The sequence below is a fragment of the Natator depressus genome, chromosome 13 (assembly GCF_965152275.1).
Source record: "Natator depressus isolate rNatDep1 chromosome 13, rNatDep2.hap1, whole genome shotgun sequence".
Taxonomy (NCBI): Eukaryota; Metazoa; Chordata; order Testudines; family Cheloniidae; genus Natator; species Natator depressus.
The window spans coordinates 16,843,230-16,869,697 of NC_134246.1; the positions used below are offsets into that span (position 1 = coordinate 16,843,230).

At 39.4% G+C, this 26,468-nt stretch overlaps 1 protein-coding gene across 1 annotated transcript in view; it reads right to left on the bottom strand.

Moving 5' to 3' along the window:
* Positions 1-3,496: 3,496 nt before the first annotated feature.
* SLC9A8 (solute carrier family 9 member A8) overlaps positions 3,497-26,468 on the bottom strand; it is a 45,233-nt gene continuing 22,261 nt past the window's right edge. The window contains exons 5-16 of the mRNA XM_074970022.1: positions 23,971-24,054; positions 21,628-21,729; positions 20,879-20,913; positions 18,685-18,828; positions 17,087-17,225; positions 14,306-14,411; positions 12,206-12,322; positions 10,740-10,822; positions 8,363-8,474; positions 7,664-7,884; positions 5,734-5,880; positions 3,497-4,360 (exon numbers count right to left, since the gene is read on the bottom strand). Coding sequence (XP_074826123.1) covers positions 4,253-4,360; positions 5,734-5,880; positions 7,664-7,884; positions 8,363-8,474; positions 10,740-10,822; positions 12,206-12,322; positions 14,306-14,411; positions 17,087-17,225; positions 18,685-18,828; positions 20,879-20,913; positions 21,628-21,729; positions 23,971-24,054 — 1,398 coding nt within the window. The 3' untranslated portion in view covers positions 3,497-4,252. The remainder of the gene's footprint in view (positions 4,361-5,733; positions 5,881-7,663; positions 7,885-8,362; positions 8,475-10,739; positions 10,823-12,205; positions 12,323-14,305; positions 14,412-17,086; positions 17,226-18,684; positions 18,829-20,878; positions 20,914-21,627; positions 21,730-23,970; positions 24,055-26,468) is intronic.

Here is a 26,468-nt window from a genome sequence, read left to right on the forward strand (position 1 = left end):
TCCCCTCTGTGAAAAGGGAGCAATAATACAGGCCTTCCTCACAGGAGTGTTGTAAAGATAAATCCATTCATGTTTGAGCTGCCCACAGTAGAGTGATCAATGCCACAGAAAAGCCAACACATTTATAAATGTACTTACAGATCAATCATCACCATACAATATCAGAACTGAGTGGTTCTTTCCCTGAATACAAGACAAGACAGGGAAAACCCGGTTACTGCAAAAAGCAAGACTAATGCGTAATGTTCTGAATGGTGCACACAAAGCCTGCTTCAGTGTCTCTGAAGCTCTCAAATATTACCTGAAGTGGCACCTCAGTTCTATAGTCCTGCAAATGTACAAAGAGCTGGGCAGTGGTAGGTCATGGCTGACAAACAGGTCTCTGAAACTATTACAATCCTAAAGGCACAAATGAAGAAAAACCAGAATAAGCTAATGAAACTGAGGCACACAAAGGCTAACTGGCTTGCCTGAGAGTCACACAGTGAGTCTGCAGAAAAGCTAGACTAGAACCCAGGAGTCCTGACTCCCAGTGATGTGCCTTAACCACAAACCCATCCTTTCCTCTCATAGGCAAAAAGAAAAGGAGTACTTGTGGCACTTTAGAGACTAACAAATTTATTTGAGTGTGAGCTACAGCTCACTTCATCGGATGCATCCGATGAAGTGAGCTGTAGTTCACGAAAGCTTATGCTCAAATAAATTTGTTAGTGTCTAAGGTGCCACAAATACTCCTTTTCTTTTTGCGGATACAGACTAACACGGCTGCTACTCTGAAACCTCTCATAGGCAAGTCTTTGATAAATCCATTAAATAAGATCTCATTGTTAAAGCTTTTGCACAGTTGCTTTTTACATTTAAATAAAGTAAATATGCCTTGAAATTAGGAGTTTCAGGCTGCTTTCATTAATTCAGAAATGATCAATTCAGTGCATCCATTTAATGTGTATTAAATTATTCTCAGCAAATGCTTCCTTAGATCTAACTGTATTTTCAAAAATTACCAGCAGGGGGCAGGAAATGATCAATTTATCATGATGAAATCTTAACTTCCACAGAAGACTGATATATTAGCATAGAACCTTCATTCAATTTATAGATTGCCTCATCTTTCAGTGAAATAACTAGCTAACTGAGAACAGTGGCTCTAATCTTCAGCTGTTTTATGTCGCATCCGCATTACAAAGTGGCTCTAAACCCATCCTAATGGCCATAGGGCTTTCAGGGGACTCTCCAGTGGTGCAAGAGGCAACACAGCAGCTCACGTGCCACCCCTTCTCTCCACAGCTAACCTGTGGAGTGTCTACAGAACAAGAGGTATGGCCAAGACTTCCCTGCACCTTGGCAGTCCCTGGGTGCCATAACAGTCCCTTGGGGCTCTTGGCAGCCAGCGCATCTTACAGCTGCCTTCAGTGTGCTCTGAGCTATGTCTGGCATAAAGGGAGCACAGAGTGACTTAAAACTATCTTTGCAGCTCTCCTGCCCCATCTGGAGGTGCACAGTGCACTACCCAGCTGTAGCCAAGGATTGGTACCATTGTGTTCTCCACCACACAATTCTTAGGAACAGGTACATCAGGACAATAGCTGCTATTACTAGAAAGCGGAAATGATTGACATCTCAATGATACAAAAATATCTCCAAGAACTGACAATTCACCATAATTATTTACTTACCATAGTGCATCAAAACAACAGAAACTGCTGTCTACCGCGCAGCAGCACATTGTTTGAATGTGGAAACCTGTCTTTTTTTTTTAAAATACAACTTCTACCATTCTCCTGTAAACCAAGAGCATATGAATCTGGCAAAGCAATCCTCATAAACTCAGCAACCTCAAAAGGTTCCTAGCCCCTACAGCTTAAACTACTCTTTGTGGGCAAGTGTGACCTCCCGTAAAAAAATATACAAACGGGCGCTCACTCTGGATGGGCACGCGAGGAAATACCTGTATATAAAGTGGAATTGACATTTTTCTCGCTCTCTTTCACACACACCTACCTAACAGTACTGCAGCTAGGGTTTTCACATCCTAAAAAATGTTTTCAAGCCTATACCCCTAACTTTGGACTAGTAACAAAACATCTAATGTTAGAGTTTCCTTCAGCCTGGTTAGTATGATTCTTTACAAATCTGTTCTCCTCCCAAACAACAAGCAAGACATGATTCTGCAGTACTCAACACTGGAAACAATCTGAGTTCATTCCCCTTCATGCTCACATTATGCAGCATGTTCCAGTTCTATAAAGTAGGAAGCCAAATTCTGTTCACATACAAGGGTAGGAAATAAAGTGCATTTCATGGTTGATTAGCAGAGACAGGTTCCTTGAGTTGTTACCCCCCAAAAAGTGTTCTTCCTTAGTGAGATTAATTAGTTTGCAAGTGAAAATGCAGAAGTGAGCCTGAAATTAAAATGAGGCGGGCTGGACTATACAATCAACCTTTTAATGGCAGCATCATGCAGATCACACATTGTGCTCTCACCAATGAGGGAGACATTCTCTAACAGTTCTGCTTCTGCATGGGGCATAGCTTGAGGATGCCCACATATTTAGTAATGCTCTGCTTCAAAGCTAAATTAATCAGATATCAATGCCTAACCTTAGCATGTCTAATCTACAGCTGTTGGAAAGCTGCCAGCATCGAGTGCCACCACTAGACTTGCTTCAAAGTTGATATGTAGAAAAGGGAACCAAAACAGTCCACTTCCCTATTTGCCTTAATCTGTATTGATTTAAGGGCTGCAGTTATCACTAACAGTGCTCCAAAGTACAGAATGTTCACCAGAGAGATTAGCCAGAAGCTGCTGCACTTTTTTTCCTTAAACATCAGGACTAGCTTCCAACATACACACACACGAAAAACTAGTAAGTCAATCCATATTTAGGACTGTGAGCATTTATGCTTTTTGAATACATTCCTGAAGTGTCCTTTATTTGTCCAGAAAAAATACACCAGATCCATGATTGAAAATGCTCAGTAAAGTTGTTTTCTTTTTAAAAAAGCACGTGCAAATGACCAACGAGGCACTAAAAATGTGTATTTACTGTAGCTGAAACACAGTAAGTGTGCATCATGAAAAGGTGCACACTTGCGTGTGTGCAGTTCTGAACAAATGGTCCATTGCATGTGGGAAAAGCAAAACAGTGCTGATCATTTTTACTATGACCATGAAAAAATTAAAGTAGCAGGACAACTTAATGGAATGCTAAGTGTCTGGCATTCCCCAACAGAGGATGCTGCAGCAATGCATAATATTAAAGTCTTCCACCGCTGGGTTAGGTTTTTTGGGGACTTTTTTTGTGTTTCCAAAAAAATTTAAAAACCTCCCTACATTCCTCATGAACCCTCAGGCATGTTAGGGACATTTCAGGAATTTAGGCAAAGCAAAAACAGCTGCTTCCTGAGAATCAAAGTCTGTAGTGCCAGCTAGGAGCAACCTTTATTATAATTTTTGTTAAAAAACTGTAACCATTTATAAGTTACAGGAGTGGGGGGGGGAGGGAGTGGAATAAATAATAAAAAAAAATCTATGGATTTCAAATCCAGTTCTATGCTTTCTCATTTAAAAACTCACTTTAGGGAATGGCAAGTACTGTGGATTAAGCCATTTCAACATTAAAAAAACCAATTACAATAGCAGACACACTGAGTATTTAAAAGGTTCTGGTGCTTCTGTCCATGCACAACATCTGCTTCTTGTCTGGGGGCTCACTACGCATTCTGGATCCATAATATGCCAATTACAGTTTTGTTCCAGACAAAGATTCAATTATTCTTATTGGCACAAATTCACAGTATAAACCATCATGACTCCCCAAGATATGAATGAATATTAAAGTATACAATAAAGTGCAACTCATTCTGTTTTGTGGAGCCGTATTACGGAACCTGTACTGTAACATGCATTTACAGCTTACATCAGAATGTAAGGTTATTTCAATGCAGTTTTGAATGGGCTGAGTGCAACTTACAAGTTGCTGTGATATTCAGAATTAAAAGGTACAGTTCTAGCCTCAACCCACATACTGCTTTTGTATGATTGTAAGGGGTGACCAGCAGCAACTGGTCTTATGAAGTACAGTGTATCTGGTTCTGTGAAACCTAAGTACAACAGCACATGGTGGGACCTGCAGCGGGAAGTCTTCATTCTTAAAACCGTGGGCTTTTGTACAGTCAGAATCTTTTGTTACTTAAATCTAGTTTTTGGTGCTCTATGATAAACTCCTTACAGTCCTCCTCCTCTAGCCTGCTATAGCAGCTCTTGTTCATCGTCTTCAGACCCTGAGGGTCCTTGTCGCACCTCTTCATACCATTTGTTGGTGAGGCTTTTCATCTGTATGCGTCCATGATGTAGATCCTAAGGCAAAAGGAAATCACAATTGCTGTTTAGATACAGCACTGTGTGAGTGAGAGCGACAATTTACTGTATCTTCATTGAATACCCTTCATTCCTGTCGCTCCTGTCCCTAAGTGTACACACAGTTATGCTCTCAGTGGAAAATACACATCAATGTACAATCTGTCAGTGGTTATTTTCAGCAATGATTATTTCTGATGACAGATTTTTCCCCCCGTGTTCTCCAGAGGCCCACAGAGCTGAGCTGTCAGCAGTTATGTTTTCTGGGTGGCCTGGCTCCGAATCTCCTTTCTTTGTATGTGCGTCAGGTTGAAGCAGGAAGCTTTTAGTCAGCTTCAGTGGCTCATCCTATCTTCCTAGGCCTTGGATGCTGCTCTGTTCCCCCAGCAGTCTATATTCTCGCTCCCTGGCACAAGGTGGACTGTAGCTGTGGTTTCCCAACCCCCCCCCCCCCCCCAGCTGCCTGGTTCTATGGAACAGTTCAGGGAGCACGCACTGGAATCTAATTAATTTTCTCTTGCAGGGAAAGGCGCAGAGCAAGAATTAGCTTGAAAGCAGGTTTTACCAGGGCCCAGCAACAAAACAAAACATGTCTGGTGCAGCAAAATGGCGAATTCTGCAACAAAAAATGCTGAATTCCACAGCATATTGGGGAAAATGCCCCATCTGTGGCCACAGAATCCCAGAACCTACGGGGCTCTGAGTGAGAAGAGTAGAGCAGTTCACACCTCTCAGTCATAATTTGTAGAGAGCCTGAAGCAGAGGCATCAGGTTGCTTTCGAGTCACAGTTTCAAAGTTCTCTTCACAAGGAGAAGGTGTAGAAACTTTTTAAGCGAGAGCTGCAATTCCAGTGCACAATTCTGTAACAAGGGGTGAATTCTACAGCAAATTCCACAGCTGCAATATACATGAGGCCCTGTGTATAACCAGTACTGCACCTGCTTGTGCCACAGGGTTTTTAAAAAGCATGCATGTGTGTGGGCAACATTTTACACTAACATTTTAGCTTTGCCAGGTCTGATGCTTCCATTTTTAGGCACAAATGTCTACTAAGCCTAGGTTTAGTAACCAAACTGTTGATATAAGCATCTTAGTCTGTAAAATTAAAGAAGAGTTTAATAAAAGCTCACACTTCTGTAAATTTATTACAAACTTTGGAAGCCATTAAAAGTGTTAACTTAAATCAAATTATCATTTTACAAGGTAGTCTTAGATTATGACAACTCTCTATAAAAAGTAAGACTGGTCACCTCACTATGCCCCGCTCAAAAGTTGCAAGCCTGTATCACAAACCCTAGATTGCCTTTGAGTGGAATTCCACAAAATGCTATGCCAACATGTACCACAGAACAACAAAACAAGCAGAACCCACCTCCTGTGTGAGCCGCCTTGTGAAGAACGGATTCAAATACCTGGCATCAAGCCACATAAAGCCTTTGAGATCCTGGCGCTTTATGTAGTGGGCTTCATACTCTTCCTCTGTGAGTTCTGATAAATGTTCAGATTCAATAGTATTACCCTAAAAAGATCAGACATATTGGAATAACCGTATAAATCTCATCACTGCACCTTTTGCTTCTGTTTTGAACTTGTTCTTTTAAACAACTTTCACCTGCCTTTCATGATTGAGGTGCCAGTGACTCACGATGTACTAGCTATTATCAATTTGTATATGACTTAGTCCATCCTGAATCTTGCCTGTGTTTCCATGGGGGTTACTTTATTTTGTGCTGATCTATTTGTAATTAGATTGGGTTATAGCCATTACTTTAGATCCCTACATTTTCAACAGAGTTACTCACATAAATGTTGGTTTACTAATGCTTTTACAATATTTTAAAATGACAAGGTGTTATCCCTTAGTATATTTTCAGAAGAACGGCCACACTGGGTCAGACCAATGGTCCATCGAGCTCAGTATCCTGTCTTCTAACAGTGGCAAGTGCTAGACACTTCACAGGGAATGATCAGAAGAGGGCAATCATTGAGTGATTCATCCCCTGTTGTCCAGTCCCAGCTTCTGGCAGTCTCAGGTTTAGGGACACAGAGTACGGGGTTGCATCCCTTGCCATCTTGGCTAATAGCCATTGATGGACCAATCCTCCATGAACTTATCTAATTCTTTTTTTAACCCAATTGTATTTTGGCCTTCACAACATCTCCTGACAACAAGTTCCACAGGTTCACTGTGCATTGTGTGAAGAAGTTCATCCTTAAGTTTTGTTTCTTTTAAACCGTCTGCCTATTAATGTAATTGGGTGATCCCTGGCTCCTGTGTTATGTGAAGGGGTAAATAACACTTCCTTATTTACTTTCTCCACACCACTCATGATCTTATAGACCTCGATTGTATCTTCCCTTAGTAGTCTCTTTTCCAAGTTAAATAGTCCCAGACTTTTTAATCTCTCCTCATACAGAAGCAGTTTCATATCCCTAAGCATTTTTGCTGCCCCTCTGCGTACCTTTCCCAATTCTAATATATCTTTTTTGAGATGGCTGACCAGGACTGCACGCAGTATTCAAGGTGTTCATGGATTTATATAGTGACATTATGATATTTTCTATCTTATATATCCCTTTCCTAATGTTCTGTTAGCTTTTTTGACTGCCACTACACATTGAGCAGATGTTTTCAGAGACCTATCCACAATGACTCCAAGATCTCTTTCTTGAGTAGTAACAGCTAATGTAGACACCATTATTTGGTGTGTACAGTTGGGATTATGTTTTCCGATGCACACTGTTTTGCTCTTACCAACATGGAATTTCATCTGGACCAACTTCTGTTGGTGAGAGAGACAAGCTTTCGAGCCACACAGAGCTTTTCCTCAGGTTTTTTTTATATATATATATAGTGGCATTATGGTCACTATAATAGTGACCTAAAGAGCTCTGTGTGGCTCGAAAGCTTGTCTCTCTCACCAGCAGATGTTGGTCCAATAAAAGATATTATCTCACCCACCTTCTCTCTAATATACTGGGACTGACACGGCTAGAATTACTAGAACCCTTTGTAGCTTTTCACAGTCAGCTTTGGACTTAACTATCTTGACCACAAGTTGAAAACCAATGATAAAGAGAATCCCCTAAACAAATCCTCCCCTAAAGGATGTCTCTGTCTGAACTGTGTGCTCCTCTGCACTGTCTTAGCCCTTAATTCAAAATCTCTTTTCTTTGCTTTCATCTCGTTTTCCAACAGAGAGTACCACTGTATATTTACTATGCATTGATCTTTTTTAAAAATTAAAGAAAAGTATCAATGATCATTCATTTAAAAAAAAAACAGAATAAAAGGAACAAACCATCTTTTCAGTCTTGCTGAGGTTAATATTCTTCTTGTTCCTTCTTCGCGCTTTAGAATCCTCAATATCAATCAGTCTGATAAGGGGCATGGTTCCTCCACCCAAAAATAAAATTGTGAACAACACAATAATGATAGTAGTGGTCCCAATGAGCTGCCGCTTTTCTATTGGCTCCAAGCCCAAATGGAGGCTCAGGGCATATGGAATTGCCCCACGTAAACCTGATCAGAGAGGATTATAAACCAAGAATAAGTAACTACATCAACAGCAAGATTTGCCCTCCGCATCCTTATAAATGAACATGGTGTTCAACCTACTGGAATTCTCTTCTTCTAACCCTGTTTTATGTTTTAAAGCTATCTAGGTTCTTATGCTGTACCCATCACCCTAGCATTTGATTGCCTCTCTGAATTGCTAAACAAATCAGAGCTCTACAGCTTTTGAATGCAAATCTGTCAAGCTATTAGGTCCCTAAAACCAGGCTATTTTAAAGGCAGGCTTTGTACACTTTCCCAGGCTGGGCTCTTTACTGCCTGGCTCGCCGGCATAGGGAAAACATAGCATAGCCGCTGCATGTGGATTTGAGAAGGACACAAATGCCCATTTAGCGTTTGCTCCATAGACAGAGGCGCGATATCATGCAGAGCAGCACCTACTATGTATGATACACTACTCGGGACACTCCGAGCTTAGACTTACCACTAAACCACATGATGAACATCATTTTGGGGGTGATTTTATGATCACGAAAGAAGTTGAGCAGATAAGAGAGTGGAAAAATATTCACTGCTCTGCCAAACAGAACAAGCACCTGTTAACAGCAACAAATTAGATAATGAGTTAAAGGCTATTTAATGCATTACATCCATTCCCTATAGAGCAGTATAAATTGTAACCGGTTTGTGAATAGTCAAGGGAATGTATTACTCTCAACATACATGCCTCATAACTAGCTATACTGATAATCCAACTTAAAGCAATTGCTCAGTATAGGTCAATGTGGAGCTCACATTTTCAAACAACGAGTCACTGGAACTAAAACTTGTTACAGAGAGACTATAGAAATAATTGAAAAAGTTGCCAGATGCTGTTTTACAAATGACAAGTGAATTCAAAGCCAAGAAGGCATTCCAAAAAACCCAGATATTCATTTGAGTGCAGGCTGAGTGCCTCTGATAGCTGCCCAAAAGCAGTCCAGCTCCTTTAATAATTTGTGGAGCAGCTGAAAGGCAAGCAGAAATTTCTGCTGCCTCCCCATAGGCCAGTGCCTCAGGGAAAAGGGCGGAAAGCCAAACAGCTGGTTATAATTCAGTCCCTCAGCACTTCCCCAGGTGTCATTGTAAAAGAACATACCCAATACATGCAAATAGCATTATGGGAACTGAGGATCATTTTCTTCTACACAATGAATGTCAACAAACAAAGGAAAATTCTGCTTAATAAGGTGGAGTTCCTTGTAATGCTGGTCATGAAAGAACACCACAATAAACAGGCCTTCACAAAAGTCAGCAGTGTGCCCTTGTTGCCAAGAAGGCCAATGGCATTTTGGGATGCATAAGTAGGGGCATTGCCAGCAGATCGAGGGACGTGATTGTTCCCCTCTATTCGACATCGGTGAGGCCTCATCTGGAGTACTGTGTCCAGTTTTGGGCCCCATACTACAAGAAGGATGTGGAAAAATTGGAAAGAGTCCAGCGGAGGGCAACAAAAATGATTAGGGGACTGGAACACATGACTTATGAGGAGAGGCTGAGGAAACTGGGATTGCTTAGTCTGCAGAAGAGAAGAATGAGGGGGGATTTGATCGCTGCTTTCAACTACCTGAAAGGGGGTTCCAAAGAGGATGCCTCTAGACTGTTCTCATTGGTAGCAGATGACAGAACAAGGAGTAATGGTCTCAAGTTGCAGCTGGGGAGATTTAGGTTGGATATTAGGAAAAACTTTTTCACTAGGAGAGTGGTGAAACACTGGAATGCGTTACCTAGGGAGTTGGTGGAATCTCCTTCCCTAGAAGTTTTTAAGGTCAGGCTTGACAAAGCCCTGGCTGGGATGATTTAATCGGGGATCGGTCCTGCTTTGAGCAGGGGGTTGGACTAGATGACCTCCTGAGGTCCCTTCTAACCCTGATATTCTATGATTCAATGATAAGATAAATATCCTAGAGCTAGAACGTGTGGGAGTTCCTAGGGCTGTGCCCTTTTTCTACACGGTAATCAGCCAAAATTACTGCCTTTACCTTTGGGCTGTGAAGGCAGTCTCCAACAAGAATGAAATGCCACTCTGCTTGTGAGAACAGGTAGTTAAATGTAATGCATTGAGAGCAGCCTCTCAGCTCCCACAGAGGAGACCAACACCTCAATGTCTCTCATGGCAGAACAAGGGTGCTTCTGAAGTATACACTCAAATGTGGCAGCATCTGGTGCTATCCTCTAGGCCAGCCCCACTGGGGATTAATATTTTGTTCTTTTCCCTCTGTGAAAGGGGAGCATGTTATGCATTTGTAAACTGATATTATGATAATGGTAACAGGCATGTTAGCCTCGTGTGAGGCATAATCTAAAGTATAATTTATACCAAATCCTTCTTTTACCTTGTAATTAAAATCTGTAAAAAATTCAGGAACTTAAAATGTTATGTAGAGAAGAAGTGCTCCCCTCATAATCTTTACATCCTTTGGGACTTCTGAAAAGGAGCTATTTTAATAAATCTGATTGAAAGTCAGACTCAAGCAGGGATTCTCCCAGTCTTTTCAAATAATCTCATGCACAAAAGCTGCACTAGCTACACTAGAATTCCTTAAAATATGCTCTTAGATATCCATACCAATGTCGTGTAGACAATCAGAAAAAATAGTTAATTTCATTTCACTGCTGCGGATTTGGGATGAATGATGTACAATATATAAAGAGCCTGAGAATATTTTATGAAAAGATAAACATAGGAGGTTTCTTAAAAACATAACTCTTGAGTCCTATAGACCATGAAAAATACTGTAATGTGTTTTTTTGTTTGTTTGGTTTTTTTTACAAATACTGTAAAAGGTTTTAAAAACTTTCAGAGGAAAGTAAATACTTACTATGCACCAGATGACAAAGGACATTTCAAACTTGTGAGGAAAACTAAAAATTGACAGACCAAGGAATGCAAAAACACAGGTTTCTGAAAAAGAGAGATCAAACTTAGTTATTCAAATAAAACTATGCTGGTCAGTAAAAGATGGTATCTAAGACCTTTCCTACTCCTGTAATAGGCTATTACATACATTATATATATGCACACGCACACTCCCTGCTTCTTTGACTCAGGCCAGATTCAAAATAGACATATCTACCATAATGCAGGGGCCAGATTCTGCCACCCTTACTCTCACTGAGCAGCACCTTACTCCATGAGTAGTCTGATTTCAGGAGTAAATATTAATCAGCATGAAGAAGGCTAGCAGAATTTTACTCTAAATTACTGAAAAATGTCTTCACTGGTATGCTTGCCTGTTTCAAAGCCCTTTGAAGTTAATGAAAAGACGCCCACTGACCCTAGTAGACTTTTTTAGATCAGGCCCTATATAAAAATGAATATCTCACAGAACTTTCAAACATTCTGAGTCAAACATTTTATTATAAAGTTACATGCATAAATATTTAAATCTTACTAAATTACTGCACTTCATAAGGCTTTGCACGATAAATTAAAATTCTGCATTGTACAAGCAAATATATTGTTCTAACAACACCTGGACGTTATCTTTACAAATGTCTCCGATAGTGCCATTAACAATTACTAAGGCATTTTCATAATGCCACTTTATTTCTGAAGCACAAAGTCAATATGCTATTGAGAACATTCAATGTGTTTTAACATTATTAGACTTTGCATGTATATGATTACTGCATTTTCAGCTGATCTAGTCCTAGCAAAGCGGGCTCTTTGTTAGGAAGAGAGACAGAGACACTAAGTGCTATTCCTCTTGCACAAGGTATGGCATCATGCAGGAGCCCTTAAACATAAGGTTATATTTGTGATGCAGAATCCTCTCCCTTTCTTCCTTACAAGTTTGGCCTACAGGAAGAAAAGGAAAGGCTATCAATTGCGTTGCTCCGGGTGGTTTGAATGGAGATACCTAAAAATCTTTGCCAATGTCTGGAACACTATTATTTTTTCAAATAGTTTCTTTATATCCAAAACCATTTAAAAATAGGGACATGTTCAAGTCTCCATCAACTGAAACTAGGCCAGAGGGGGAAAGGAGGCAAGAAGATCTATTTGATTCTCAATTCTGTGTCAAGTCTTAGCTAGAGCTTGGACTGAAGGATGTGGAACGGAGAAGATTTACTGTATAGCTTACCCAGTATGTCAGTAAAGGTGATTTTAGACTACCTTGCAACCTTCATAGTAGTAAGTGTGTTGGTAGAGACATGTAGTACTGATATACCACTGGCTAGAGAATCACTCAGCCTTCCCTCCTCACCCTAACAGAATCTTCCTTTCATACAAAACAAATATTAATCTAATGGATATTAGGCTCAAGCCAAAGGCAGTACCTACCACACATGAAAGCAACGGCTCTCAATGTCTGTTGCATTAGGATCTGTGTAACTGGGGAAAGGTTATGGTGTGTGTAGTGAGACATCACAATGCCAGAGAACAGGATTGCCATGATACCTGTGGATACAGTGCAACTGTCAAACAGCAGAATAATACTTAGCATTTATATGGAACTTTACAAACACTGCCTACTTAATCCTCACAATACCATCACAAGGTAGGATTATCCCATTTTACAGTTGGGAAAGCTGAGGAAGAGGTTAAGGGGGTGTCTACTCTAGGGGAAATTTTCCCATCATTGCTAACACCGGTTCAGCTCCATAGTCATAGGAACATTGGGAGCTCTAGTGTAGATGGATTGCTGGCTGCTGTTGGAATGTAATTCACCAAATCAAGCTTGCACTGGTGTATTCAAGGGCAGGATCTGGAACTCCATGTCTAGTTTAAAGAATAAAGCCTTGTTCTTTCAGGTTTTCCTACCAGGATGCATCATTTAATTCTCCAAGCAAAGTGTGTCTCCCCACTCTACACACTGCTCACTATCAATCTGAGACTGTGGGGAATTTTATCATTGGTAGGGAGAGATGCACCATCCTTAAGGCCCATGATGGAGCCAGGGCAAAGCTGCTGTGCAAGGTGGGCCTATGCACTCCCAGCACGATGCAGAGGGGGCCCCTAAGCCAGCCATTTTAGCAGAGAGTGGCAGAGAGCTAAGGGAGGGGACACTGGGTTTACAATTATAAAGATCCAGTGACCCGTACACCATATGCAAGAGGCAGGGTGAGCCAGCAGTTGATATTCCACCCCATGGGCTGGAGCAGCAGCCTTAGAAAGTGAGGTAGTATGCTGCAGTCCTGCACCCTTGCTTTAAGTTGGGGGAGGATTATTTTACTCCATTTTCCATCCAGTTCTTGGGCTATATGTGAATGGTGTGAACTTCACCCTATATGTTTTACTTTCTCTGAGCACACAAGAAGCAATAAGAAAGCATTATGTGCAGTGTTCAGTTGTTCATGGAGAGCTGAACATTTTAAAAAAGGCTTTAAAAGTTTCAAAAGCAACCCCAGGGTCTTGTTCCTGTGAAAGTGTGAATCCAAGGTGGTGGCTGTGATTTCTGCAGTTCTGGAAACATATTACATGACTCACTTGTGAAGTTACTATGCTGTCACCTGTAAGGAATGTGTGGAATAAGTAAGCACAAGGCCACAGCATGTCCCACAAGAGGAAATCAACTGTAGTGAAGATTATGGAAAGGACTAAATGACATTTGGAGATAATGATAAATTTAATTGAGGGTTATAACACAATGCCCTGTTTAGTCAAAAACAAAGAAACTTTGAAAAGCTAACAGTATTTGACTACAGCTACATTCCCAAACAGGAGTGACCCTGATGAACTGGAAAGGAAGGAAAAGAAGTATCTGACGTGTACTCAAAAGAATCCTTTGTTTGGAATGCAGAGATGACCTTTGTAGTTACAGAATGTGACCAAGGTTATTCAGAGTTTATACTCTTCTGATAAATCATTTTTGAAGTAGTTTGAACAAATTAGGGAGTTTGTTGTAACATGTTACGTAATTAAAAAAGAAGTACGGTACTTTCTAATGTCAGCAATTAAGAAGTCATACTTGTAAACATTCTCTGCCATATACAATAATTAATGACTAATTTACAGTATTTTACTATGATTTTTATATTACTGTGCAATACGTACCAGGAATAAAAAGGTTTCATGTTTTGAAATGTTTATGTAATATGCTCAGTATTTTAGCATAGCTTGTTTACAGGGCAAAACCTATTTTCACAGCAACACCAAATACTTTAACACATTAAAACACTAGGTCAGATTTCAAACATTTTACATTTCCATTTGCATGGCTACATAACATGACAGTATGCACAGAGTAATTGTGCATGCAAATATGCATAATGGGTCATTTGAAACTACAGTATTAATATTAGTGTCAAATGGGTATCTCACACACATCGGAACATTGGGGGAAGAGAACAGAGTACCAGCAACTGAAAATCCTGTACATTCAGATTGCTAACTTTTTACAATTCAATAACTAATTTTGCACCTATTCATTTTGCTGCCTACCTGAGAGCGAGATACCTTCTGCAAGTCCGTAAGGAAGATAAGCAAAGATAATCATCATCCCAAACTCCAGGGAGGGTGTTTTCCTTAAATCAATGTGCTTTAGTACGTACATATCAAACCATTAAGGAAAAAGTAAGAAAAGAAATCCACAGAAAAATTCTAATCTATACCATACAGGTTTACCACTCACCACATGTCATATATTTGTTTAGTGAATAGCTAGTATTAAGCCTGTAAAACATCCTGTGGATTGATTAATCATTTTTGGGATGGAGGGTTTGAAGTGAAATTAAAGTTGGTGAAAGAGGCAGCCCTAGAGACTGAAGGCCACTGGTTTTTGACAGAGTACATAAAATATGGACAGCAGCATACCAACATGTCTAAACCTGGATCTGGAAGCACCACTTTTGTATGCGCCTTCACTTGTTGACCCCTCCACTCAGACTACCAGACATTTCCAATCATGATGTGTATTCCTGTTCCTTCAGAACTGAACAGAGACCACCAAATTTATTGCAGAGAAGTCACAGAACCGTCTTCAAACAATAATGGCTTTCTATTAATATGGGATGGGTTAGAAGCTGGGACTCAGATCTGAAATGGTCCACACATTTTCTGTCATTTCTACTTTTGACAGAAATAAACTCCTCTTTTGCCCTTGCTTAGACGTTTATGAAAACGTGAGCTAACCTCTGATTGCATCTGTATTTGTTCTAGCAAGATTTACCAGGAGTGAAATCCTGGCTCCATTCAAATCAATGACATAGCTTCCACTGACTTCAGTGAAAGCAGGATTTCACTCTGGCCTAGATCGTCCGTCGTCCCGCCCCCCTCCCCCCCCGCTCTCCTGCTGGTAATAGCTCACCTTAAGTGTTCACTCTGGTTACAGTGTGTACAGTAACACCCATTGTTTCATGTTCTCTATGTATATAAATCTCCCCACTGTATTTTCCACTGAATGCAGCCGATGAAGTGAGCTGTAGCTCATGAAAGCTTATGCTCAAATAAATTTGTTAGTCTCTAAGGTGCCACAAGTCCTCCTTTTCTTTTTGCGAATACAGACTAACACGGCTGCTACTCTGAAACCTGTAATACAGTTATTTCCCATTTAGCATCAAAGATTGGAAAAAGTGTTGGAAAAAATTAAAAGCAAAATAATTCTTTACTGTGAAAGTGCAAAGAGTTTAATTTAGTTAGAACCAAACCTGGACCCCACCCCCACATCCCAGCTGGCCAGGCTGTGAGCTTGGCTTCTCTCAGGAAGAAGGAAGCAGAGCAGAATCAGAGCTGTTCCATAGCTGGTGTTACAGCCTCAGGGCTGCAGCAGCACCCAAAGAAAGTGCATTCCCCACTCAGGAGGAGATTTAACCAGTGGCTCAGCATACACTACCTGTGAATCAGTGCAATCTACCAGTTCAGATTCACTGTAGCAGACCTCTACTATCTGTAGGAGTCCTTCCCCCTCTCTATTTCATGCAGTGGAAATGCAACATGGTTGCAGAGGAGGGGAGCAAGATTTCACCTTATATGTTTAGTAGGGCAAACATGCTCTACATGTCATCAGTTGTATATTCAGCTAGACTTTGAGTTAGTTCCAAATGGATATGACTGATCAGTGATAACATCTACATCAACATGTTCATGCACTTGACGAATCATGCTCTTGTCCCACTTTCAAAATATTCCACATTCATCTTTGTTAAAATTCAGGAGACATCTGTGACATGGAAGTTCAGGTTCCTCCAGCCTAATGAACAGGCAAGTTTCAATCATATCTATCTGTCGGCGACTATTATAAATTGTCTTTGCTTCACAGAAATATTTTGCTCTAGCTAATATTTTCAGGCTCAAACAACAATAAAATATCAGAGCAGTTAAACTGCTTTTCTGTTTTGCCTTTTTCAGTTAGATATTATTGAATGAAAAATAGCTGCATCAGGAAAATGTCAGTCTCTCTCTTTTGCTGAGATGTTTTGAATGAATCAAAAGTGCATGGAACAATTCTAATGAACAAAGATAGTAAATGTGCCCATGTTTAAGCAAACACTCTGGTCCTCTCATTTACAAAGCAAAGTGCTTGACAATATGGCCAGGTTAAACAAATAACTAGCATAAGACTAGCACAAAAAATATGAAACAGATTTCTATATTAAACATTGAAGGAAGCTTCCAAAAGCAACAAAGGTGTCTGGTTTAAACAAACATCCTTCCTTCTCTTAGGGGAGAAGCTCTCGGGTTGTTTAGCAACCAATTCAAGCTGGTGCAGAAAGCCACAGATATAATTCAACATATAAACCCAAAATGAGCTTGGTCCATATTCAGTAAGCTGAATATGACATGTAAGGCTGGAAGATTTCACAGTCTGACTTTAAAATTTCTTGGGGAAAAATATTTTTCTTATTTTTTAAAAATGTGAAAACTAGGACGTATGCTATTAAAATGGATCAGTGTTGAAAACAGAATTAATACTGTGAATTTAGAAAACAGCCAGCAAATTTATAACACTCTATTTGCATATAATCTAAAATAGTATACAATAATTTAGAACTTAATTACATTCATCTAAACATACAAAGCTTTTATGTAAGTTTTAAAAATAGGCCCATTAGCACTAATATTACAAACAAAATAAGCAAGAGAAAATATCATGCCCACAAAAAGACCTTATATAAAAATTATCCCTCTAAGGAACATTACAGAATGACTGGATGAAAATCATTGTTAGAATGGTAGACTTCACCAATTTATGCATGTGCATCACATTACCCCAAAAAAGGATATTAATGCAGAAATAAGGCCGGTAAGAGTGCCAAGTGCTGCAGAGCCAAAGAACATCTTAAGAAAGTAACCCAGTGCCTGGAGAAAGGTTTGCCATTCACTTACTTCTGACATATTTTCTCTTGTCAAACCCTCAGCTGTGCTGGGAATGATTTTAAAAAAGAAAAAAAAATTAGCAACAAACAGTTATGAAGTCTTGATCTGAAAAAGCCAAATGTCTTTAGAAAAAAATTCAAGCAACCTACATTTCTCTGTTGCTACTGCTTTTAAAAGGCTTTTACTGTGATATAAACAAGAGCAATGTCAGAAGATATTAAATCAAGTGTTAGTATAATCCCTAAAGGGAAACCTAATGCCACTAAAAATCTGGAAATCTAACATTGCTCTTGTGAAATCTTCTCACAACGGCATAAATAGGCTACAATGATGCCCAGCACAGCAACACAGGTTCCATACTTTTAGCAGGGAAAAGAAAATGCATTTTTCAATGGTAAAAACTCACGGCTGGAGAAGGAATAAAAAGACAAATCACATGATCCTTATGTGGGAGAGTAAACAAACAAACAAACAAACAAAAAGAAAGCCCCATCCCCGGGTGGATGAGAGAGGCTGCAGGGTCACCGAAGAAGGGCAAAAGAAGTGATTTAGGGGAGAGGTTGGGAGGAAAGAGGAGAGAGTTCTTTGGATCCTATGGAATATGAAGCTGCTACAGCATGAGGCAATATGGGAAAAAAGAGCCCAACTGTGTTAGAGCTCAAAGAGAATACTTAGGCCCCATGGCCTTACTGAAAAGTACCTATGATAGATAGTGCTTAAAGTGCATGTCTTCCCTGAAAATGGCTATGTAAATATAGCACCTTTTTACTCAGGAGATCTGCTGCCCCTATGTATTCTTAGTTACATCTACTGACTTCAATGAAAACAGTAAAATTGGGGAACATTTTACTCCTGTCAGCCCTGCAGAACCAACACAGCTGAGAGAGAGTGAACTGGATCCTCTCCTGGCTCATGTACTGTCAATAGAATTCTTAACTTAATTCCCTTTGCAGGACCACCAGTGCAACCCCACTGGCTTGCCGTCAGGATTCCATAAGCCAATGACCAGAGAGTCAAAGAGGAGCAATGACAGAAGGATTTGGCTAGCAAAATTTTTCTAAATAAGCCAGAAAGAACAAAGCTTGGTTTTCAGATTCCAGGACTGGGGTGAGGAGGAAAAAAATTTAACATGTAAACTGAGCAAATCTGATCTGGAATCAATGAGATACAACTGAAATGGAGCTCAACAAAGTCATCTTATAAGGTAATTTTTCAGAGTAGAACTGCACTTTAAGGATAAGAGATAGACAAGCTAACGTGATTGCTATTATAATATTAGAATAGAAGCAGAATGACAAGACTTAGTTCCCCTGTTATAACTTCTGGATACATAGGCAAGCAATACAACAATATGAGACGAAAAACATGTATTTTCTGCCTATACAGGTTTTGTTAAGAATCAGGAGTTTTGTAAGTCTAAAAGGAGATCTGTAACAAAATTCATTAGAACGAATGGCCATCTACAAGGGAGTGCTACAGTATAGTACAAATTCAAATGCACTTACTTTGTCAGGACAATAGAGACTGCATCATTGAGAATACTTTCTCCAAAAACCAACATGTTAAGCACAGGATCTACGTTAAGGGCATTGAAGATGGCAATAGTAGCCACTGGGTCCACAGCAGATATTAAGGAGCCAAACGCAAAACTGCGAGAATAAATAAAATCCAAAAAAGAAAACATGCCAGTATAAATGTACAGCATATTTGATAATACTGACCAGTGAAAAAGCATGGAAAATACCAGTGGATTTTCTAGGGAACAATATAGGTATATTTTGCAGACAGTTGTATCTTCCTGTTGACTGGAAATATTTAAAACAAAAAGTAAGAGAATTTTTTTGTCTCTTTTTGGAAGAAAGGATCATCTATTAAATACAGCAAAACTTGTTAATAGACCATGAATTCATGGGGATCTTGTGGACCCTGAGTTTTCCACCAACCCTGATAACTCAGGCTGACTTATGGATGTCCAAGTTGCGAAGAAGTAGGAGCAATATGCCTCCCCAGACTTTCAGAAATACATAAAAATGTCCCACTAAAAGCAAGAAAGGGAAACTGTATACCTTTGTGGAAACAGATTTTCAATATGTGTCAATCCAAACCACCAAATCAGATATGTACAATGATACAGAGTAAACAGACTGTATAGAATCCCATTAACAATGTAAAACCTGCCCTAGACAGTTACTTGAAAAATTAAGTGTGGTCACACTTGTATCTACTGTCATGCCATTAAAGTTATTGAAATTGAAAGAGGCTTTATCACTGAGGTGATGCCTAGTCTTCTTTCACAGTTAGAATATTTTACATTTCAGATTTCACATACATTGTCAAACTTTTTTTTACTGTAGGTTCCTTACATCAGTATGTTGGGTTTTAGCTGTGCATACATAGTGGGGAAATTAATAATTTTGTCACAAAATATAAAAACCCTGACATAGGAACTGTCTCTTAAATATTTATTCGTAGACTAGGCAACTAATAGAAAAGACTGAGTCAGACCAAAACAAGGAGCTGGTTTAGCCATGCTATCAGTTGCTACTTACAATACTCCTGCTTTGTAGCACAAAAGGGCAACATTTAAAAAAAGATGCTAAAGCTTCCTTAGATTTTAAACCAAAAGGTAGAGACCACAAAATCAAAAGCTTTCAGCTGTGCAAAACCAGATGCTGGAGCCAGTAAGGAAGACATTTCCAGTTCATGCATACTTTCTCTTGTCACGTTTTCTGGTTCTGACCAAGGGTATGTCTTCACTACTCGCCGGGTTGGCGGGCAGCGATCGATCCAGCGGGGATCGATTTATCGTGTCTAGTCTAGACACGATAAATCGACCCCCGAGTGCTCTCCCGTATACTCCTGTACTCCAGCACCGCGAAAGGTGCAGGCAGAGTCGACGGGGGAGTGGCAGCAGTCGACTCACCATGGTGAAGACACCCTGGTAAGTCGATCTAAGTACATCGAATAACTTAGCTGAAGCTGCATAACTTAGATCAATCCACCCCACTAGTATAGACCAGGGCCAAGCCAACAGATTTGTGGACTTTAATACAAATCTTCTGTGCTTGTGTACATGGTAAAAGACAAACCAAAACCAAAAACCAAAAAAGTAAATGCAAGTTCTCCACGCAGTTACACTGGGTTTATACTAGTGTAACAAAGAGCAGAAATCTGATCTCTTGTGCAGTTTGGGGAGTTTCTAGAAAACTATGTTGAGCCTTTGCCAGCCAAGTACTATGAAAAGTCTGTGGCATTAATTCTCACAAGTTCACTCCTTTTTTAAGGAGAAGCTCTGGGTAAGGAAGCCATACCTGCATAATATATTTTAATTATGTCAGCTTATCAAACGCACATCACAATTTACACATTTTAATTCTGAAGTCTGGAAAAAAAGAATTTGCAGGGAAAAAATACTATGAAAATATTTTTGTGCCAAGCTGTTCATTATTGTGTTCCCGCTGCTCCAGTCACTTTGATCAGATAATGCTATCGATGAGTAAGTCTTAATATACTTCATTACAAAAAAGGCATTACAAGAATTAAAAATGTTAATTCTGATTAATGATTTTACAAGTGATATTAAATCTAAGTGATCCAGACACAATCAGAACATCTGGGCAAGTACTGTTTGTCACATCTATTACAGTATTTTGGAGAATGCCTCTTGGAACATATTAGGCAATTTTACCAAGAACTTACCTGTCTGTCATGTTCAGTTTATAAATTACCTCAGCCTAAAAGGACAGGCAAAAAAAAAGTTACAATCAGCTGTGTAAAGATTTCATTTTATTATTTTTACTATGTATACATTTAGTATAATTTCATAAGAAGGTTTGTTTCAAACTTCACTTTAATCCTGATGTACAGGTGTACATCATACACCAAAATTATGATGAAAAATGTCACAATAAATTAATAATTAATATCTAAGAAGTGTTTTACAGACTGTAAATTCTAACTAGAACTCACAGGACATCAGTGAGGTAGGAAATTATTGTTAGCCCCATTGTGGAGATGAGGAAATAAGAGATAGGAGAAAGATTAAATGAATTTGACCAAGCTATACAGTGAGTCAGTGACAGAGCTAAGATGAGAACTCAGAGGTGCCTTACTCCTGGTCCTATGATCACTTCTTTAGTTTAGCCCACACTGCATTTCTGAAAAAGCAATTAATTCTGATTCTACTGTTTAATGCACTTTTCCACCTTGATTCACCTTTTGCACACCTCAGTTGCCTGACTTCAGGAGCTAACTGGGAAATTACATAAACTGATAGATCTTCCCCCGCTTTTTGTAATGTAATGTGTGGGATACATGGTAATGTAAAGCTTATAAACAGTTTCTGTTTTATATAATCTTTTCCATTGACTATTGACCCTTCTTTGAAAGAATGGGCTTTCGAAGGACCATCCCATTACATGCAGGAGTTTCAAAAAGATTTTTCTTACCTGACCTAGAAAATAAATTCCTCCACCTACAATGAAAGCTGAAATTGCTGTGCCAAACACAGAAAACAGAATGATGGAACCTATGTTCTGAAAGAAGTTACCCTGAAAACACAAAAGCAAGACACAATGAGGTAGTGAAAATGAACTGTAAAACTAAAAACCCCCAAAACAACCTAATAAGGTAAAAGCAGATTCCTGTATATTTGTCTTCCAATTGCTGGGTTATCTGTGCTCAGCATTTGGTTGGACTGGGATCAATGTACCAATATTCCAGGAGTTCTCAAACTGGGGGTTGGGAGGTTATTACATGCAGGGTCGCGAGCTGCCAGCCTCCACGCCAAACCCCGTTTCGCCTCCAGTATTTATAATGGTGTTAAATATATAAAAAAGTGTTTTTAATTTATAAGGGGGGTTGCACTCAGAGACTTGCTATGTGAAAGGGGTCACCAGTACACAAGTTTGAGAACCACTGCCATATTCCCATATTTATACTAAGCAGGCAGAGGAAAGACGTTTACAAGACTTGCTTTGACAGTGTGCATACACATGTACCAAAGCACAGCTGGGAGGCCTAAGTTTATTTCTATCAGTCTTGACCTTTACGAACAGTGTTTCACCCTTAACTCAGAATCTCCTTGCTTGTTTTGTTATTTTGTTCTGCATCCTTCAAATTAAATACATATTCTCCTACTATAAATCTGGAAATCCTTCATGTGCAATACTTTTTTAAACTAATACATTTTGATGTTTGTACTTTACAAGTATGATTACAGTGAAATTCTATTTCATTGCAAATATGGACTTTACTCCTAATAATTAAAATAGATTACACTAATCTCTTTCCTGGTCTTCTTTACGCAGGATCTAATTCTCATTTAGCTCAGTATGGTTATTAAGATTCTCCACACAGTGATACTAGAAGCCCTGGCTGATATTAATCATGGGATTAAAAGTTCACTCCGATTTAAGCTGTTATTAAAGAGCTGAGCAGCGAAAAGTACCTTCCAATATGCTGTAACAAGAAAACCCATCTGTTTTTTTAATAACACGAAGAATATATTTTAATACATTTACTTCCTATTTGGGGCCAACAGCTTTGATTTTAAACTCTTTGGGGCAAGGAATGTGTCTTCCAGCTTGTCCCTAAAATACAACAGGGCCTTCTTGACTTCAGCCAAGTCCAAAGCAAAGGCTTAAAGCGTGGACACTACAGCCAAGCTCTAAAAGGGAAGAGAAAACTGTCTAAGGCTATGTCTACACTGCACAGCTTTTAGCCACACAGCTGTGTCACTACAGCCATGTGGCTAAAAGTCGTGCAGTGTAGCCGCTGCTTGCTGGCTCTCCTGCCGACAATGCGCTGTTCACACTGGCACTTGTCGCAGCAAAACTTTTGTCTTTCAGAGGGTGCAGGGGGATTAACATCTCTGAAAGACAAAAGTTTTGTCGTTCAATTGCCAGTGTAGACATAGCCTAGGTTTCTTCTTAGATCCTTCTTCCTTGATTTGTCTGCATCAGATAAGAAACTTTTTGGAGACTGGAACATGACTCCTTATGTTTTTATAGTACTTAGTACATTGCCAATTCTCATTTAATATTAACAGAAACTACATGCCATAGATTCTGGGTCCAAGAGGCCAAGTTCCACTCTCAATTCCATGAGTTTCAGAGTAACAGCCGTGTTAGTCTGTATTCGCAAAAAGAAAGGGAGTACTTGTGGCACCTTAGAGACTAACCAATTTATTTGAGCATAAGCTTTCGTGAGCTACAGCTCACTTCATCAGATGCATACTGTGGAAAATACAGAAGATCTTTTTATACACACAAAGCATGAAAAAATGGGTGTTTACCACTACAAAAGGTTTTCTCTCCCCCCACCCCACTCTCCTGCTGGTAATAGCTTATCTAAAGTGATCACTCTCCTTACAATGTGTATGATAACCTGGATTTGTGCTGGAAATGGCCCAACTTGATTATCATACACATTGTAAGGAGAGTGATCACTTTAGATAAGCTATTACCAGCAGGAGAGTGGGGTGGGGGGAGAGAAAACCTTTTGTAGTGGTAAACACCCATTTTTTCATGCTTTGTGTGTATAAAAAGATCTTCTATACTTTCCACAGTATGCATCCGATGAAGTGAGCTGTAGCTCACGAAAGCTTATGCTCAAATAAATTGGTTAGTCTCTAAGGTGCCACAAGTACTCCTTTTCTTTTTGCGAATTCCATGAGTGTAAGTATGGTGGAATTCGGTGCAATTATTCCTGAATTGCATCACAGTAACTGAGGCAGAATTTGGTCCAAAGGAGAGATCAAGTTGTAAAATGATTATCTGGCAGTATCTCACCTTGTGTAATGAATATCCAGATTCAAATATAATAGGTGGAAGCAAGAGAAGAAAAAACATATTTGGACGAAACATTTCTTCCTCCTAAAAACAAAAAATGTAAAGGGATTTCAAGGACTGCACAATAACTGAAATAATACCATATATAAAAAGCAAATCTAGTCCCTTCAAGTTTCTACATAAATGGGAACATTTTTAAGAAGTAAAAATACTTGGAAATACAAATTATATTTAACCTGTCTCATTTCCCACCACTAAATAAAAGAGGATTACAGGATGGTAAACAACTTTAGGATTACCTTTTAAATTACTTTTTTACCTGATGATTGAGACAGGATGTGTTATTTACCATGAACCACTGTTCCCAAATATACTGTATGAAAAACAGACTGCTTGCAAAAAAGAAAAATGTTTCTATATTACAAAAGCATTACCATTTTTATTGCAGGCTTTCAAAGCCTGAAAGAAAATTGGTGGAAAATGCTAAAAGGATACACCTTTCACCTTTAGGCCACTGATCTGAATCTAGTCCAGGACAATAATTGCCAAATACTGTTGCCATTAGATAGCTGATCAGGGGACCATGTGAAATCAGTTCATTGTCTCAGTACAGTTCCTGGTGGGCAGATGTGCATTTAATAATACTTTGCATTTCTAAACTGAAGACCTCATAGTGCTTTACGCAAGGTGGGTAAACTTTATTATCCCTTTCTTTACAGACAGACAAAGAGGTCAAGGTCACATAGGACCTGATCCAAGTCCACTGCAGTCAATGAAGACTCATTTTATTTCCATGAGCTTTAAATCAGGCTCACAGGATGCCAATGAAAAAAATTAAAGGGCTTGATTCTCATTTGCAAATGTAATTTATGTCCAGGTTAGTGCCCTTTTACACTGTCACAGTGATGTAAATGAGCCTTAGGCTATTTCTACACTGCAAGCTAGGCGTGTGATTCCCCTGCTCATGTATACATGCTATCATTGCGCTAGGCATGGCTATAAATAGCAGTGTATCCACAGTAGCATTGGTAGCAGTAGCTAGCATAGGCATGGCTGAGACACGCCAAGTACGTATTCATCACAGGTGAGTACTCAGCACAGCTCATCAATGCCTCCACTGCCGCTACCAGTGCTACTGCAGCTCCACAGCTATTTACACTCACACTAGCTTGATGAGCACTAACACGAGTATGTGTACACGAGCAAGACAATCAGATCCCTAGCTTGCTGTGTAGACATAGCTTTAATGTAAATGAGAATCAGGCTCTTAAGTCTCCTGACTCCTTGTCCTCTACTCTAAGCACTTGGGCCTCACTGCGTTGCAAAAAGCCACCCTCAGAAATGGCTCTCTTTTTTTGCTGGCACTCTGAGCAAAGAAGCTGAATCACTCATGCACAATCTTTGGCCCAGTGTGGTTCTCTTTACATCCTCTGGTTCCCTCAAGATTTCAGGGGCACTGACTAAGAAGCCTGCTGCCTTGGTAAACAGCAACAAGGATTCTTTAAACTCAGGTTGAACAATATTAAGTCCTGACACTGTAACTCCTACGCTGTATCCATGCAAGGAAAGACTGCAACTTTGTTCATAGTATCACTTATCTATTCAAAACCTCATTCACATTTGAACATGTAATGAATTTACCTTCTTAACACAGAGGATTTATGAGGACTCATCAGCATACGAAACTCATCTCTTACACTGAAGTTTATTTCATGGAAATATCACTTATTAGATTTTTCCTTTATATGCAATTCAATTTAGTAATATGTCTAATAATACCTGGTTTACACTGTGATTCAATAACTGTACACTAGGCTACCCACTAAACACATTCTTTCTTTAGTGTTACAATTTTTTAAAGCTAGGTAAAAGTGAGACCATACGAAAAGAAGACAAAGAATTTAAGCACAGGACAAGCAAGTGATTATGGTGTCTGTTTTAGCCACCAAGAATCATAAGGAAGTACATATAAGCTTCACTGATCTCTAACTCAGACTTGGCTGCAAGAAATCTAGGTTGTAAAATTCTTAGGGCAAGAACATGCCTCCTTATGTCTGTACTGAACGCAGTCCAAGCTCAATAAATAATAAAAGTTGCCAGATTCAGTGCTGTCCAAAACCTTGTTTGCTTCCTAGCCAGTGTCACCTTGACCTGCACCTCAACATGCTGCTGTTCCACACCGGAAATACTACTTTTAATGGACTGTTACAACCTTTGAAACAAGTTAAGAACATAAGAATGGCTATAGTGGGTCTGAAGTCCATCTAGCACAGTGTCCTGTCTTCCAACTGTGGCCAATGCCAGATGCTTCAGAGGGCAATCAACAAGTGAGTCATCTTGACCTGACCATCTTGGCTAATAACTATTTATGGACGTAACCTCCATGAACTTATCTAATTCTTTTTTGCATCCATTATATTTTTGGCCTTCACAACATCCCCAGGTTCCACAGGTTGACTGTGCTTTGTGTGTAGAACTACTTCCCTTTGTTTGTTTTA